This window comes from Dipodomys spectabilis, unplaced genomic scaffold (genome assembly GCF_019054845.1).
Source record: "Dipodomys spectabilis isolate Male_0828 unplaced genomic scaffold, ASM1905484v1 ptg000783l, whole genome shotgun sequence".
Taxonomy (NCBI): domain Eukaryota; kingdom Metazoa; phylum Chordata; class Mammalia; order Rodentia; family Heteromyidae; genus Dipodomys; species Dipodomys spectabilis.
The window spans coordinates 5,768,360-5,782,603 of record NW_024871460.1 but is presented as its reverse complement, the minus strand read 5'-3'; the positions used below and the strand labels follow the sequence as shown (position 1 = coordinate 5,782,603).

At 37.3% G+C, this 14,244-nt stretch overlaps 1 protein-coding gene across 3 annotated transcripts in view; it reads left to right on the top strand.

The window, feature by feature from the left end:
• Positions 1-4,662: 4,662 nt before the first annotated feature.
• Col14a1 (collagen type XIV alpha 1 chain) overlaps positions 4,663-14,244 on the top strand; it is a 167,833-nt gene continuing 158,251 nt past the window's right edge. For all 3 annotated transcript variants that reach the window (XM_042673144.1, XM_042673143.1, XM_042673146.1), the window contains exons 1-2: positions 4,663-4,783; positions 11,656-11,772. In XM_042673144.1, the coding sequence (XP_042529078.1) occupies positions 4,696-4,783; positions 11,656-11,772 (205 nt within the window). In that variant the 5' untranslated portion in view covers positions 4,663-4,695. The remainder of the gene's footprint in view (positions 4,784-11,655; positions 11,773-14,244) is intronic.

Below are 14,244 nucleotides of genomic sequence, written 5' to 3'. Positions count from 1 at the left end.
CTTTATGAGGCTAGGGTTATCCTGTCAACAATATCACTTCAGAAAACTAGGTACACTGTTGTGATTCAAAAGTTAGAACTATACAATTTATATAAAACTGGAAGAATGTAGGACAGTGAACTTGGAAGAAAAGCCCTCTGAGCAGGCTTTCGACTCTGAGATGTGTCTGATTAGCAGATGTTGAAAGATATTCTTTGGTAACCCAATGCATCAACGGGCTGCACAAATTCAGTCTTGGACGAAGAATTAATGCATCAGAACACTCTGTGCAGGAGGCTTGCATAAGATACATAGAGAATTCCTGAGACACATCGGTATCTGACTCTCACCTCCCAGGGACCCAGCTCTAGTCTTCAAAGCCTTGGATGTTACATCAGTGTAATGGGAATTTGGGTAAAGCAAGCAGCAGTAAAGGAACATTCCAAAGTGAAGACAGAACTGAGGCGCCTTCTGGACTTCTTTTTGTGTGCTACGCAATCTGCCAAGGGAGATGCTATTTGGCAGCATGCCCTACTGCTCAAGTGGAGCAGACGGCCAAAGGGGTGCAGCTAACGTGGTCTTGATCCGTTGTTTCTTTAATGATACCAAGGATCGCCAAAGAATCCATTGATTATGGGAAGTTTTTATGGAGCAATCGCCTCTCATAGTTGTGTTTTTAGGTCACTGAAAGCCTCAAAGCCCTCTAGAAACAAAGTGTTCAGAAAGGAAATGATCTTCTATAAAGCCCAGCTCTCTGTTTAGTTACAAAGACTAGATCATGAAGGAGCAAGAACGGCTCTGAGGGATGCCAATAGGATTGAGAATGGTAAAGACTGTAGTCATGAAGCTGCAGAGGGAATGAAATCTCCACTGAGAATCAGAGTAGAAGCCATTCATGTTATCCTGGGCCAAAAAAGTTTTGTTGACCTTTTATCCATGCCCTGAGACTTTGAATGAGGCTGAGTTGAAAGGAGATGGCCTCACTAATCTGGTAGAGGAAAAGTTGAGGAAGTATAACATTTAGGTTGTGGTATGGTAATTGATAGCTTTTGATCAGGTGTGCAGTGAGAATCATGAGTCTAAAGCAGAACAGAACAATTTGAAAGTTTGGCAGTTTGGTAAGACAAGCCTATGTAAAGTTGGACTAGGGAAGACATATTTTCTGAAGATATTAACACCACTAAAAAACAACAAAAACAACAACAACGAAGATCCAGTGGGAGAAAAGGATGAAAGGAGAGTGAATGAATTCATTCACAAATGAAAGTAGAACAATGAAACATGGAGAGAGGCCGATGAAGGAAGTGAATTTGACCATGACACATTGTCCACAATGACCTCCTCACAATAATAATTTTTTTTTTTTGTTCTGGTCCTGGGGCTTGAATTCAGGGCCTGGACATTGTCCTTGAGCTTTTGTGCTCAAGGCTTGCTCTCTACTACCTGAGTCACAGCTCCACTTCCAGTTTTTTTAGGTGCTTAATTGGAGATGGGCGTTTCACAGACTTTCCTACCCAAGCTGGCTTCAAAACCACAATCCTCAGATCTCAGCCTCCTGACTAGCTAGAGTTACAGGTGGGAGCCACCAGCACTTGGCTAATGAAATTTTTATAAAATAACTATTAAGTACTTTGCACTGTGGCAATTGACTAGATCTCACCCATCACAGAATGAAGGGTGTACAGCTTTTAGCTCACTTACCATACTTTGTTTTGACATATTGCAGAAAACACATGGAGACTGAATAACATACTACTTACTAATACATGGATCACCAGAGAAATAAAAGAGAAAATTAAAAAGTTCTTACAATTCAATTAAAATGAAAACACATGACAATAGAACTTCTGGGATACAGCAAAGCAGTGCTGAGAGGAAGGTTCATAGCTCTAAGTGCACACATACAGAAAATAGGAACAGCCCAAGTAAATAACCTTATGATGGAAATGAAACTGCTAGAAAAACAAGAACAAAATCCCAAACTACTAGACAGAGAGATAGTAAAGATTAGGGCAGAAATGAAATAGAGACTGAAAAGCTATGGATAAAATCAATGAAACAAAAAGCTGGTTCTTTAAAAAAAAATCAATAAAATTGACACCACTAGCTAGACTGATGAAGGAAAGAAGAAGAGAGATTCAAATAACCAAAATTAGAGATGCCAAAGAAAACATTACAACAGACACTGAAAAAAATTCAAATGATTATAAAGGACTATTTTTCAAAACCTATACTCAAATAACATGGAAGACCTAGTAGAAATGGACAAACTTCTGGAGACATACAAATGCTTAAGCTGAACCAAGAAGATATAAGCCAATTAAAGAGGCCCATAACATGTAATGATAAGTAATCAGAAGTCTTCCAACAAGGAAAAGCCAAAGTCCTGATGGATTCATGGCTGAATTCTGTAAGACTTGTAAAGTTGAACCAACACCAATACTCCTCAAACTTCTCCATGAAATAGAAACAGAAGAATAAATTCCAAACTTATTCTATGAAGCTAATATCACACTTGTCCCAGAACCAGGTAAGAATCCAAAAAAGAATGATGGATTTCTCAGATGAACACAGATGCAAAGCTCTTCAACAAAATACTAACCAATAGGATCCAGAAACTAATAAAAAATCATACATTATGATCAAGTAGGCTTCATCCCACAGATGCAAGGCTGGTTTAACATGTCAATAAATAACTGAAGATAAGAACCACATGAATAATCTTCATGTACAGAAAGGATCTGACAAATTTTATGGTGGTTCAGCTGCAGTGATCTTTTTTGAATGAACAATGGGAAAAAATGGTACCCAGCTATTAGTTCAGGAAAACAAATGCATCTCTAGAGGAAAAAAAAGTTTTTAAAATTTAATCTAAGCTAGGTGCTGGTGGCTCATGCCTGTAATCTTAGCTACTCAGGAGGCTGAGATCTGAGGACCTCAGATTGGTTCAAAGCCAGCCTGGGGAGGAAAGTCTGTGAGACTCTTTTTTTTTTTTTTTAGTTTAATTTTATTTTATTTGTGAACATACTGTACAGAGGGGTTACAATTACATGGGCAGGATAATGCATACATTTCTTACCAAGCATTGCAGCCTCCTCCTTTGTTTACCCTTCTGTGAGACTCTTATCTCCAATTAACCACCAAAATGTCCTAAATTCAAGCCCCACGACCAACAAAACAAAACAAAATGAATCTAAGACTATATAAGAAGCTTTAAACTTAGCATGCTCCCCAACCTTCTTTTTTTGAGATTTGTTTATAAGTTTATGGACACATTCAAAGTCACCATTACTCACCATCCAGATCAAATACTCTTTTTCTGCAGTTTTCCTACCAAATTCCCCCTATACTAGGATTGCTTATGAAATACAGAATGCTGTTAAAATTTAACTTCAGAAAAACACTAATGTCTTTAGATATTATCTCTCCAATATTGCATAGAACATACTTAAATGAAGTACAATGATATAATGAAATGACAGTGAAAATTTATCTGAAATTAAAATTTAAGTAGAATATCATATTTTATGTGTTAAATCTCGTAATTCTCTACGTTCTATCTACATGTTGGTAAGTTGCTTCAGATCTTTTGTCTAATAGTATTGGGGAATAAATGAATGAATAAGTAGATGGATATATAAATGAAGATACATGCTGGGTAGGAAAACCCTTTTGAGATATCGTCTTAATCTTTAAGGAAAGGATTCAAAATTTCTCTTCTACAAAGACCTGAAATAGCTTTCTTGTTTGTAGATTGGCCTTTTACGATTATTTCAAACATTGTTCCTTCCTGTTTTTCTGCTTCCATTCTTTTCTCTCATTCATTCTCTTTCCTTTTTCTTTTTCCTCTATTTTTCTTGTCTTCTTTTCTATTTTTTAAAATTTAATTTTAATTTATTAATTTTCTGTTGGTCTGTGGGGCCTGGGTGCTTTCCCCGAGCTCTTTTGCTCTACCACTTTGAGCTAAAGTGCCACTTCCAGTTTTTGAGTGCTTTATTGGAGATAAAGAATTTCATGGACTTTCTTGCTGGAACAGGCTTTGAACCAGGACTCTCAGATCTCAGCCTCCTGAGTAGCTAGGATTACAGGTGTGAGCCACTGATGCCTGACTTTTTATTTTTGTGGCTCTTTATTGTTTACATTCTAATGAAAAAGAAAAAGTTTGGAAGGGTATTGGGTTCACACATATTAGGGGAAAAAGAACTATGAGAAAAGAATTTGCTTGATAAAAGAAAAACTGATTAATGGATTTACTATGAACACAAAGTGTTTTTTCAGACTCTCTTAAACACTTTCTTTTTTTGAACTTTGTAGACAGTATAAGACAACAGTAGGATTGAATTTTATGTGATTAAATATTGAAGAAGTACATGACTAGAAAGGACATAGTGATTGGTTATATTGTTTATTACGGATATATTAGATCTACTTGGGAAATTCACTATACAATTTATGTCCTTATAGAAGAGCTACAGAGTACAATCTGAGCTTCTCTCTCAAACATTAAGAAAAAAAACCGCCACAGACTATTCTCAAAAGTCAGTTTTCTATCATTTTGTATTTTAGATAATTTTTTGTATTATTTATTTTTTAGATAATTATTTTTAGATCATTATTATTATTTAGGTAATTGTGGGATTATATAATAATCTAGGGAATCCTGTGCTCTGTATTTCCAGGTAGTTGCTACACCCCATGTAAAAGACAGAAAATACAATGAAGATTTTCCAGTGCAAGATGCGATACTGGCTGATTCCAGCTTTTGTGGCAATTGCTTATTTCTGCACCATCGTCCAGGGTCAAGGTAATTGAAATCTTTAAAAAAAACCAGTAGAGTCTGGGGAGTCTAGCTGTCTGGATACTATCATCATTCTTATTTATCTATCATAACAAAGTTTCATTGGTACAAATACATGTTTAGGAAGGAAGTAGGTTAGATTTTACCTATTTTTCTGATTGTTTTTACTATAGAAAAAAATACACAAGTTTGGCAAGGGTTATAACATCACCAGTAATCCATAGTGTTTGTGGCAGATGCTTAAACAGCTTTCTGAAAAGTTTTTGAAAGCACAATCAGTGAAAGTCAGCTTTGCATGTTACCAAGACAATCCTCTTAATGAAGAACTTCAGCATCCACGTCGACAAAGTATTTCTACCATGTCAGAGCTAGTTAAATTTCTCCATTTCTTAAAATGTAGCAAATAAAGATAGTTAAGGATCAACACAGGCAGAGATAGTTGATGTAATGTTTATATGTTTATAATAATAATTTACTTTGTTTTAAACTTAGCTTATGAAATCAGCTCTTTGTATTACTGATATCTGTACATAATTCTTGTAGTTGACTGCAGACATCTATGAGCCAAATCCAGCCCATTACCTGTTTTTATAAATAAAGTTTTATTGGAACACAGCCACACATATTTGCTTAGCCATAGCCATGTTACCCATGGTTGCTTTTATGCTATAATGGCAGGGTAGAGTGGTTGTGATAGATATGTCCTCAAAAATCAGTATATCTATTTCTTAGCCCTTTACACAAAAATGGTGCTAACCCTGAGTAAGTATACATATATATGAAAAGTGACATTATCAGAGGCTTGGGAATAACCCAGAGACTGAAGTATGGTGATAAAACACTCACCAACAAAACAAGAAGAACACATGTGATAAAGTGGTTTTAGAAATGTTAACTTGTAGGGTTCAGAATTGAGGGTCACAGAAAAGTCCAAATACATGAACACCACACTGCCCCCTGACAATGAGCACTGCTTTATGAGAAATTGAATGGAGTAATAATTAAAAAGAACATTTTCCTGGCTAACTTTTTTTTCTAGTAGGTGGCGAATGCAGTATTATAATTAAAAGAAAAGTTCAGTAGTCAATCATGAAAAGATAGGTGGGAACGTCCTGAGATGCAGCCTGTAGGGATTAATGGCTATTTTCTATAGAACATGTCACTGGAATAAAACTACTGTGCTGTTTTCCTTCTTTTCTACCCTGGATTATGTGTTGAGTTGGGGACGTGTGGTTGATTAACAGGAGCCAGGCTCCCTGTGGTAGGAGGTAGCCATGTTTCTTGGATGAAAACCAGAGTGCTATTACATAAGAAAGGTGGTTTACACCTGTAATCCTAGCTACTCTGGAGGCTAAGCTATGGTGATCACTGTTCAAAGCCAACCCCGGGCTGGAAAACTCTGTGAGACTCCAATAAACCACTCAGAAAACTGGAAGTGGCGCTGTGGTTCAAGTGGTAGAGCGCTAGCTTTCAGCTGAAGAGCTGAGGGACAGTGCCCAGGCCCAGAGTTCAAGTCCCACAACTGACAAAAGAAAAAAAAAAAGACAAGTGTTTTCAGAAATGCCAGCCATTGGTGGCTCACATTTGTTAATCCTAGCTACTTAGGAGGCTGAGATCTGAGGTTTGTGCAGCCAGTTAAGGTAGAAGAGTCTGTGAGACTCCTATGTACAATTAGCCAGCAAAAAGCCTTAGGTGAGCCTTGAACCAAAAAGCTAAGGGACCAGGCCCAGGCCTTGAGTTCAAGCCCCAGTACTGCCCCTCTTCCCCACATATTATTTTCAGAAACAAATGTGAATATTTCACTAGAAATAAATCTGTACATAGATTGTTGGTTGTCAGAACAATAGGCTTTAAACAGATCTGAGAAGTGGGGGAGGAAAAGAAGGAAGGAAACAATGGAAAATGATCCACTTCATATGTAGACTGTGAAGTAGGATTTCCTAGATGCTTGATATTGAGACTTCAGTGGTATGACATTAAAAACATTTTCTCTTGCCCATGGGAATAATTACAATGTGATTCTTTGGCTTTCAAGGAAAATGAGCCATTTCAAAGCACAATACAACAGAGCAAGTCTAGAAAACATTCTATACTTTGACTAATAAGTCTAAGCCTGTATCTTCCCTTTCCTTCCCTGGTGGAGTGGGGTTCACAGGCTCACAGGTGTCGTCTTGGGCAGGTATCCTGCTAAGGAAGTCTGACTTTTCCCTGCCAAGATGAGTTTGTTGGCTTCCTCTGGGTTCTGGGTGTGTGTCAGTAATGAAACATTACCCCTATTTTTTTCTTTTCTTTTTTTTTAACACTTTTTTTTTAAGAATTGCAATTTTAACTGGCACAGATTGACTTTTAAGTCCAGTTCGTGGAAGCATTTATAATTATTACTGGAAGTTGAGCACAGTGTAGATGGACTAGAGAGAGATTTTTTTTTGGTTCTGCCAAAAAGAAAAAAAATAAATCATGGGTCTGGTATTAAATATACACAAATTTTTGTTCCATGAGATAAGACTAATTATTTCTCCATGACATTCTACAGGGTTTCTGTCAATTTTGCTGCCCTGGCTTTGGCTCAAGGCCCAGTGCCTTCCACAATTGTGTGTCTTTCAAAAATTCCTCAACTAGCATTCCTCCTTCCCAATGTATTTTTTCAGCAAAGGCAAAAACTTAAAAGAAGTAGGAACTTTGTAAACAAGATTTTCTTTTCAATGATAGTGGAAATACTTACAACTTACGTAGACATTAGCCATGATCTATTGGGAAAAGGTCAAATGGTAGTACTTTGGTATTATCTTTGTGATCCTGGGAATTAACCCAGAGTCTTACACACACTAGACAGGTACTGTTCCAATTTGAACCTTCCCTCTAGTCCATTTTGCCTTAGTTCCCCTCCCCCCCCCCCACTTGGTTTTTGAGATAGGATCTGGCTATTTGTGAATAACTGTGCTCATCTGAATGGATAGCTCTGCCTCCCAATACACTCTCTACTTATGTGGGAAAGGGTAACTTGAGAGTACTTGTTTCTTTTTAAAACTTATTTATTTACTGTTTTGTTTGTTAATTTATTCATTTATTTATTGGTGGTACTGAGGGAAGAGATTGTATCCATCAGTGTTTACTTATTTCAGATGACTAGATAGTTTGTATACTAGTGAGTTCTTGCTTCATCTAGCTCAGCGAAGGGTGGTTTTTTTTTTCCTTTCTAAACAGCTGTTTTTTGTTTTATATTAATTTTTTATTGTTAAAACACTGTACAGAGGTTACAATTACATGAGCATGAGTGCATTTCTTTTTTTTTTAATTTAATTTTATTTGTGAACATACTGTACATAGGAGTTACAGTTACATGGGCAGGATAATGCGTACATTTCTTACCAAGCATTGCAGCCTCCTCCTTTGTTTATCCTTCACATCCCTTCCCAGCCTCCCCCCTCCCCCCCAATCCCAATCCTTCTCCTTCCCCCCCCCCCTCCCCGCACCAACGTTGTAAAGCTCGTTTTGGACATGACAACTTGTACTTCTCATTGTTGCAACAGGTCCACCTGTATCCTTAAACAACTGGTTTTTCCCCATCTCCTCCACAAGTTATACTGACATCAAATATAGTGAAAGCAGGGGTTATACTGTGGGGGAGGGACATACAAAGCAACAGAGATAATCTTATAAATGTGTTAGAAACACATGCATGAAAGAAAAAAACATTAAAATACACATCTAAGGGTTCATTTTCCTGACATCACATTATCTGACCTTTTCCGCTTGACTCATACATATACTAGATATTACAAATAAGGGAAACCATGGGACCTACGTTTCTTTGGGCCTGGCTTACTTCACTTAATATAATTTTTTCCAAGTTTTTCCATTTCCTAACAAATGGGGCAATGTCATTCTTTCTGATGGAGGCATAGAATTCCATTGTGTATATATACCACATTTTCTTGATCCATTCATCTACTGAGGGGCATCTGGGTTGGTTCCATATCTTAGCTATGGTAAATAGTGCTGCAATAAACATAGTTGTGCTGGTAGCTTTAGTGTGGTCTTGTTTGTAAACATTAGGGTAAATGCCCAAAAGTGGGATTGCTGGGTTATAGGGGAGCTCTATGTGAAGTCTTTTGAGGAACCTCCATACTGCTTTCCAAAGTGGTTGAACAAGTTTACATTCCCACCAACAATGAAGTAAGGTTCCTTTCTGTCCACATCCCTTCCAGCATCTGTTGTTGTTAGAGTTCTTGATTTTTGCGGTTCTAACTGGAGTGAGGTGATATCTCAATGTTGTTTTGATTTGCATTTCTTTTATGGCTAGGGATGTTGAACATTTCTTCATGTGTCTATTGGCCATCCTTCTTTCTTCTTCAGAGAAGTTTCTCTTTAAGTCTTTCGCCCACTTATTTATTGGGCAGTTGTTTCTTTGAGGATTTGTTGTTGGGGGGTTTAATTTTTTGAGTTCCAAGTATATTTAGATATGAGACCCTTGTCCGTTGTATGGCTAGTAAAGATCTTCTCCCAATCCGTGGGCTTTCTATTGATCTTGCTAGCTATGTCATTTGCCCTGCAGAAGCTCTGCAACTTTATGCAATCCCATTTGTCCAACCTTTCTTTGATTTGTTGTGTTTCCGGGTCTCTATTCAGAAAATTTCGGCCTGAGCCAAGGAGACCTAGGTGAAGGGTGGTTTCTTAAGAGGAAACTCCCTCCACAGAAGCAGGGTGGCCATATCGTGAGGAGTCACAGATGAGTCTTGAGCAGCAAGGTCACATATTTAACTACTGCCATGAGGATTTCAATGAGTTTCTTTCTTTTTGTTTTCTTCTCACTTTTTGCACCAGTGCTGGGGTTTGAACTAAGGGCCTAGGAGCTGTCCCTTAGCTTTTTTTTTTTTTTTTGGGTCCAGTCGTGGGGCCTGAACTCTGGGCCTGAGCGCTGTTCTTCAGTTCAGGGCTAGCGCTCTACCACTTGAGCCACAGCGCCACTTCCGGCTTTTTTTTTTCTTTTTGCTTATGTGGTGCTGAGGAATCGAACCCAGGGCCTCAGGCATGCAAGGCAAGTGCTCTACCACTGAGCCACCTTCCCAGCCCCTGTCCCTTAGTTGTTTTTCCCCTCAAGGCTGGCACTCCGCACTTGAGCCACACCTCCTCCACTTCTGGTTTTTGTTTTCGTTTTTGTTTGTTTTTGCTAGTCAATTGGAGACAAGAGTCTCATGGACTTTATTACCTGGAATTGGCTTCAAATCGTGATCCTTAGATCTCAGCCTTCTGAGCAGCTAGAATTATAGGTGTGAGCCACCTGTGCCCAGCTATATAAGTGGTTTTCTTTTCTTTTCTTTTGTTTTTTTTTTTTTTAAACTCAGTCATTAGATGAAATGAGAAAGAAGGAGAACAAATATTTAGCAAGCACCAAATTTAAAGCATCATATCCACTATTCTATTAAAATGAGGATCTATCCTTCTCAAAAAGCTTTCTTTTTTAATAAAGAAACCATGGATTTGGAATAAATCACTTGCTAATGGTGAATTAGTAATGAGTGAGAAAACTGGAAACCAAATTCCCAAGCCTCATCTTATGCCACATCCTTTCTACATTTTGTGTATTTATTTTTGGTTGAGGCAGAGTCTGGCTAAATGTAATTCAGACTGGTATTGAATTTTCTATGCAGTCCAGGCGGATCTAAATAAAACTGCAGTCTTCCTGCTTCAACCTCTCCAGTGCTGAGATTAAAGGCATGAACCACCATACCTAATTCCATTTAGCTCTTTAGGAGAATGTTTATTTCCTTTCCCTATACACCTAAGCCAAGAAAGAAAGTCTGGGTATAGATTGGTAACCGGTGCTAAATTCTCTTTTATTCATTAGCTTTTCATTTTTGATGTTACTTCGATATACTACAGAATAAAATCATTCATAGTATAGCATTTCATTGAAAATTCTGGAACATTTATAGAAAGTACCATGTGATTGAAAGTTTGAATGACTTACACAAAATGTCAACAGATCTATTTGTACATTTTTGTGAACTGTCAAAAAAGATCAAATATTAATTCATACACATGATATATGTATATATCTGACAGATATAGATCAGTTACTCTTGAAACTTTACAAAACAACATTATCTTTTTTTTTTTTTTTTTTTGTCGGTCATGGGGCTTGAACTCTGGGCCTGGGCACTGTCCCTCAGCTCTTCAGCTCAAGGCTAGCTCTCAACCACTTGAGCCACAGTGCCACTTCTGGTTTTCTGAGTGGTATATTGGAGATAAGAGTCTCATGGATGTCCCTGCTGGGCTGGCTTTGAACCACAATCCTCAGATCTTAGTTTCCTGAGTAGCTAGGATTCTAGGCTTGAGCCACCAGCACCCGCTACATTACCTTTAGTTTGATCCAGAATGTTTTTATAATCATTCAATTTGTTAAAAAAGTCAACATCTTCTTAGCATGTATCTATAATTACCTTCTCAAATTGCATGTCAGCAAAAGTATTGATCAGCATAGTGAAAAACACAAAGATGTTCATAAAGTAGTCCCCATAGAGTAGATTAGAAACACTCCCATGTTCCAAGTAGGAAGAAAATGACCTTTAAAACATAGTAAAAACATTTTCGAAGGCTGGCTTCAATGAGTTAGCCACACTAGAGTATTTAGTTCTGACACTAAGCTGAGATTTGTCAGGACAGACTGTTGGACAAATGGGTGTCCACTGAGTGAAAAACAAATGCGCCTAAGTGTATCTTATTTCTCAAACTGATCAATTCATTAATGGGGTGTAGAAAGAATGTGTTTTGAAGCTGATGAAGTCTTTTTGACTATATTGCCCTGACTTTCCAACTTAACCAATGAAGTTTTAAAAAGTTTCCATGTTTAAACTAACCTTGTTTTTCCTTTCCAGTGGCTCCGCCCACAAGATTAAGATATAACATGCTATCTCACGACAGTATACAGATTTCATGGAAGGCTCCTAGAGGGAAATTTGGTGGATATAAACTCCTTGTGACACCAACTTCAGGTAAAAAAATCAACTGTGTTTTCTAGAGCATTAGCAGCTTTTTATATATAAGTAATTAAAAATCTACAGTTGCTTTAGGATCATTCCAAAATTTTCTGTTTTATTTGATATTTTGAGCTTGACATTTTACCCAGCAATCCAAGAAGTATCATTCATCAAGGAGTGACTCCTGGCTTCACTGTGATTCTCTTTAGGCCAACATTTCAGATGATCAAAAAGTCATACTATGTTTTGATATGGAATAAAGACTTTGGCTTAGTGGTGGTGTCCTTGTGTAGCAAACATGAGGCCCTGGGTTCAATTCCTCAGTGCCACATAAATAAAAAAGTAATAAAATGATATTAAAAATATAATAATACAGCTGGACACTGATGGTTCATTCCCATAGTACTAGCTACTCAGTGGGCTGGTGATTGTGGTCCAAAGCCAGCTAGAGGGCAGGAAAGTCCATGAGACTCTTATCCCCAATTAACTACAACAAAAAAAAGAAGGAACCAGAAATGGAGCTGTGGCTCAAGTGGTAGAGTGCTAGCTTTGAACAAAAGAAACTCAAGCGTTGAGTTCAAGTCCCAGGACCAGCACACACATAAAAATACATGTGAGTGTCAAGTAGTTATGACTACTTGAATAAATTATACTGAAAAATTATATTATAGATAATAAACTTGATAGAAGGTGATTAAGTCATTTTATAACTATAAAGTCTAAGTAGACATTGATATAAATGATAAACTAAATCATGGTCATGAATATAAAATTGATATGTAGAAAATTTGAATTAAAATTCAATTGAGCCAGGTACTGGTGGCTCATGTCAGTAATCCTAGTTACTCAAGAAGCTGAGATTATAGGACTGTGGCTCAAAACCAACCTACACAGAAAAGTCTAAGAGATTCCATCGCCACAATACTTAGCAATAAACTGGACTGGAGATGTGGCTCAATTCCTAGTTCCATTTTCATGTGAAAATTATATATTATATATTATTCCTCATTCTTCCTCTCTTCCTTTATCTACTCTTCTTCCTTTGATTTAGTATTCGTTTTACTAAACTATAAGTTAGTTGTTCAAAAGAATTACACCATTCAAATTCTCCTCTGAAAATATCATACTGTAGTTAGTATGTTTGTGTATATATATGTATATGATCCTTATACAAGGTTTTCTAAAAATCTTTTTTTAAGTGTGAAATACATATTAAGAAGATTTCCTTGGTACACTTTATGATAGCTAAAATGAAGGAAGTAAAGTTAAATCAGAAGTTTTGCATGACAGATCAGTATTTAACCAACATTTTCCAGAAGGCATTAAGTATCAATTTAATTTGATGGTGAGGGAAGATTTTTTTTTTTTTTAAATGAATCAAGCTAGCTGTTAAGTGGTTCCTGAGTGAGTGGTGGTCAGATTTAAGATAACAGAATTGCCCACGTCCCAAGGATGCTTTGAATGATTTTAGGGATTCAGAGGAAAAAAACCTTAGCATGGCTAGCTAATTACATTCAGCCACTTCCTGTCTCCCTTTACCTTATTATTATTATGTTTTTCTTTTGGCTGTACTGGTTCTGGGGCTTGAAGTCAAGGACGCAGGGGTCCTGACTATGAGTGAGCTTTTTTTTTCTCAAGGCTAGCTCTCTACCATTGGAGCTACAGCTCCACTTCTGCTTTTTGGTGATTAATTGGAGATGAGAATCTCATGGATTTCTGCCTGGGATTACAGGCATGAGCCATCAACACTTGGCTTCATGCTTCACTTTCAAGTGTAATTGCTTTTCATGAAGCATGCTTCTGATATTGAGGTATCTTCTAGTCTTACATTATGATTTTCCTTAGAATTATACAAGCAATAGTATGTTTTGTTGTCAGACTTTTATAAATGCCTTTTTACCTAATGTAGATATCAATTTGTTATCTAATAAAAAACATAGCTGAAATGAGAATGGAAATTCTATTATTATTATTATTATTTTTTGGTCGGTCATGGGGCTTAAACTCTGGGCCTGAGCGCTGTCCCTCAGCTCTTCAGCTCAAGGCTAGCACTCTACCACTTGAGCTACAGCACCACTTCCGGTTTTCGGGTGGTTTATTGGAGATAAGAGTTTCATGGACTTTCTTGCCTGGGCTGGCTTTGAACCTCGATCCTCAGATCTCAGCCTCCTGAGTAGCTAGGATTATAGGTGTGAGCCATTGGCACCCCGCTCTCTATTATTATAATTATATGCTGTACACTTGCATATCATTATGTGTATTTTGCTTTAAATATATTATTATTTTTTTTTCTTTTTTTTTTTTTTGCTTATGTGGTGCTGAGGAATCGAACCCAGTGCCTCAGGCATGCAAGGCAAGCGCTCTACCACTGAGCCACCTTCCCAGCCCCTAAATATATTATTTAAAAAAATTATCTGTAAGTAGTTCTACAAAGGGGTTTCAATTCAGCATAACAATTTTGAGAACAATGCCCCTTGATCAGTGTCA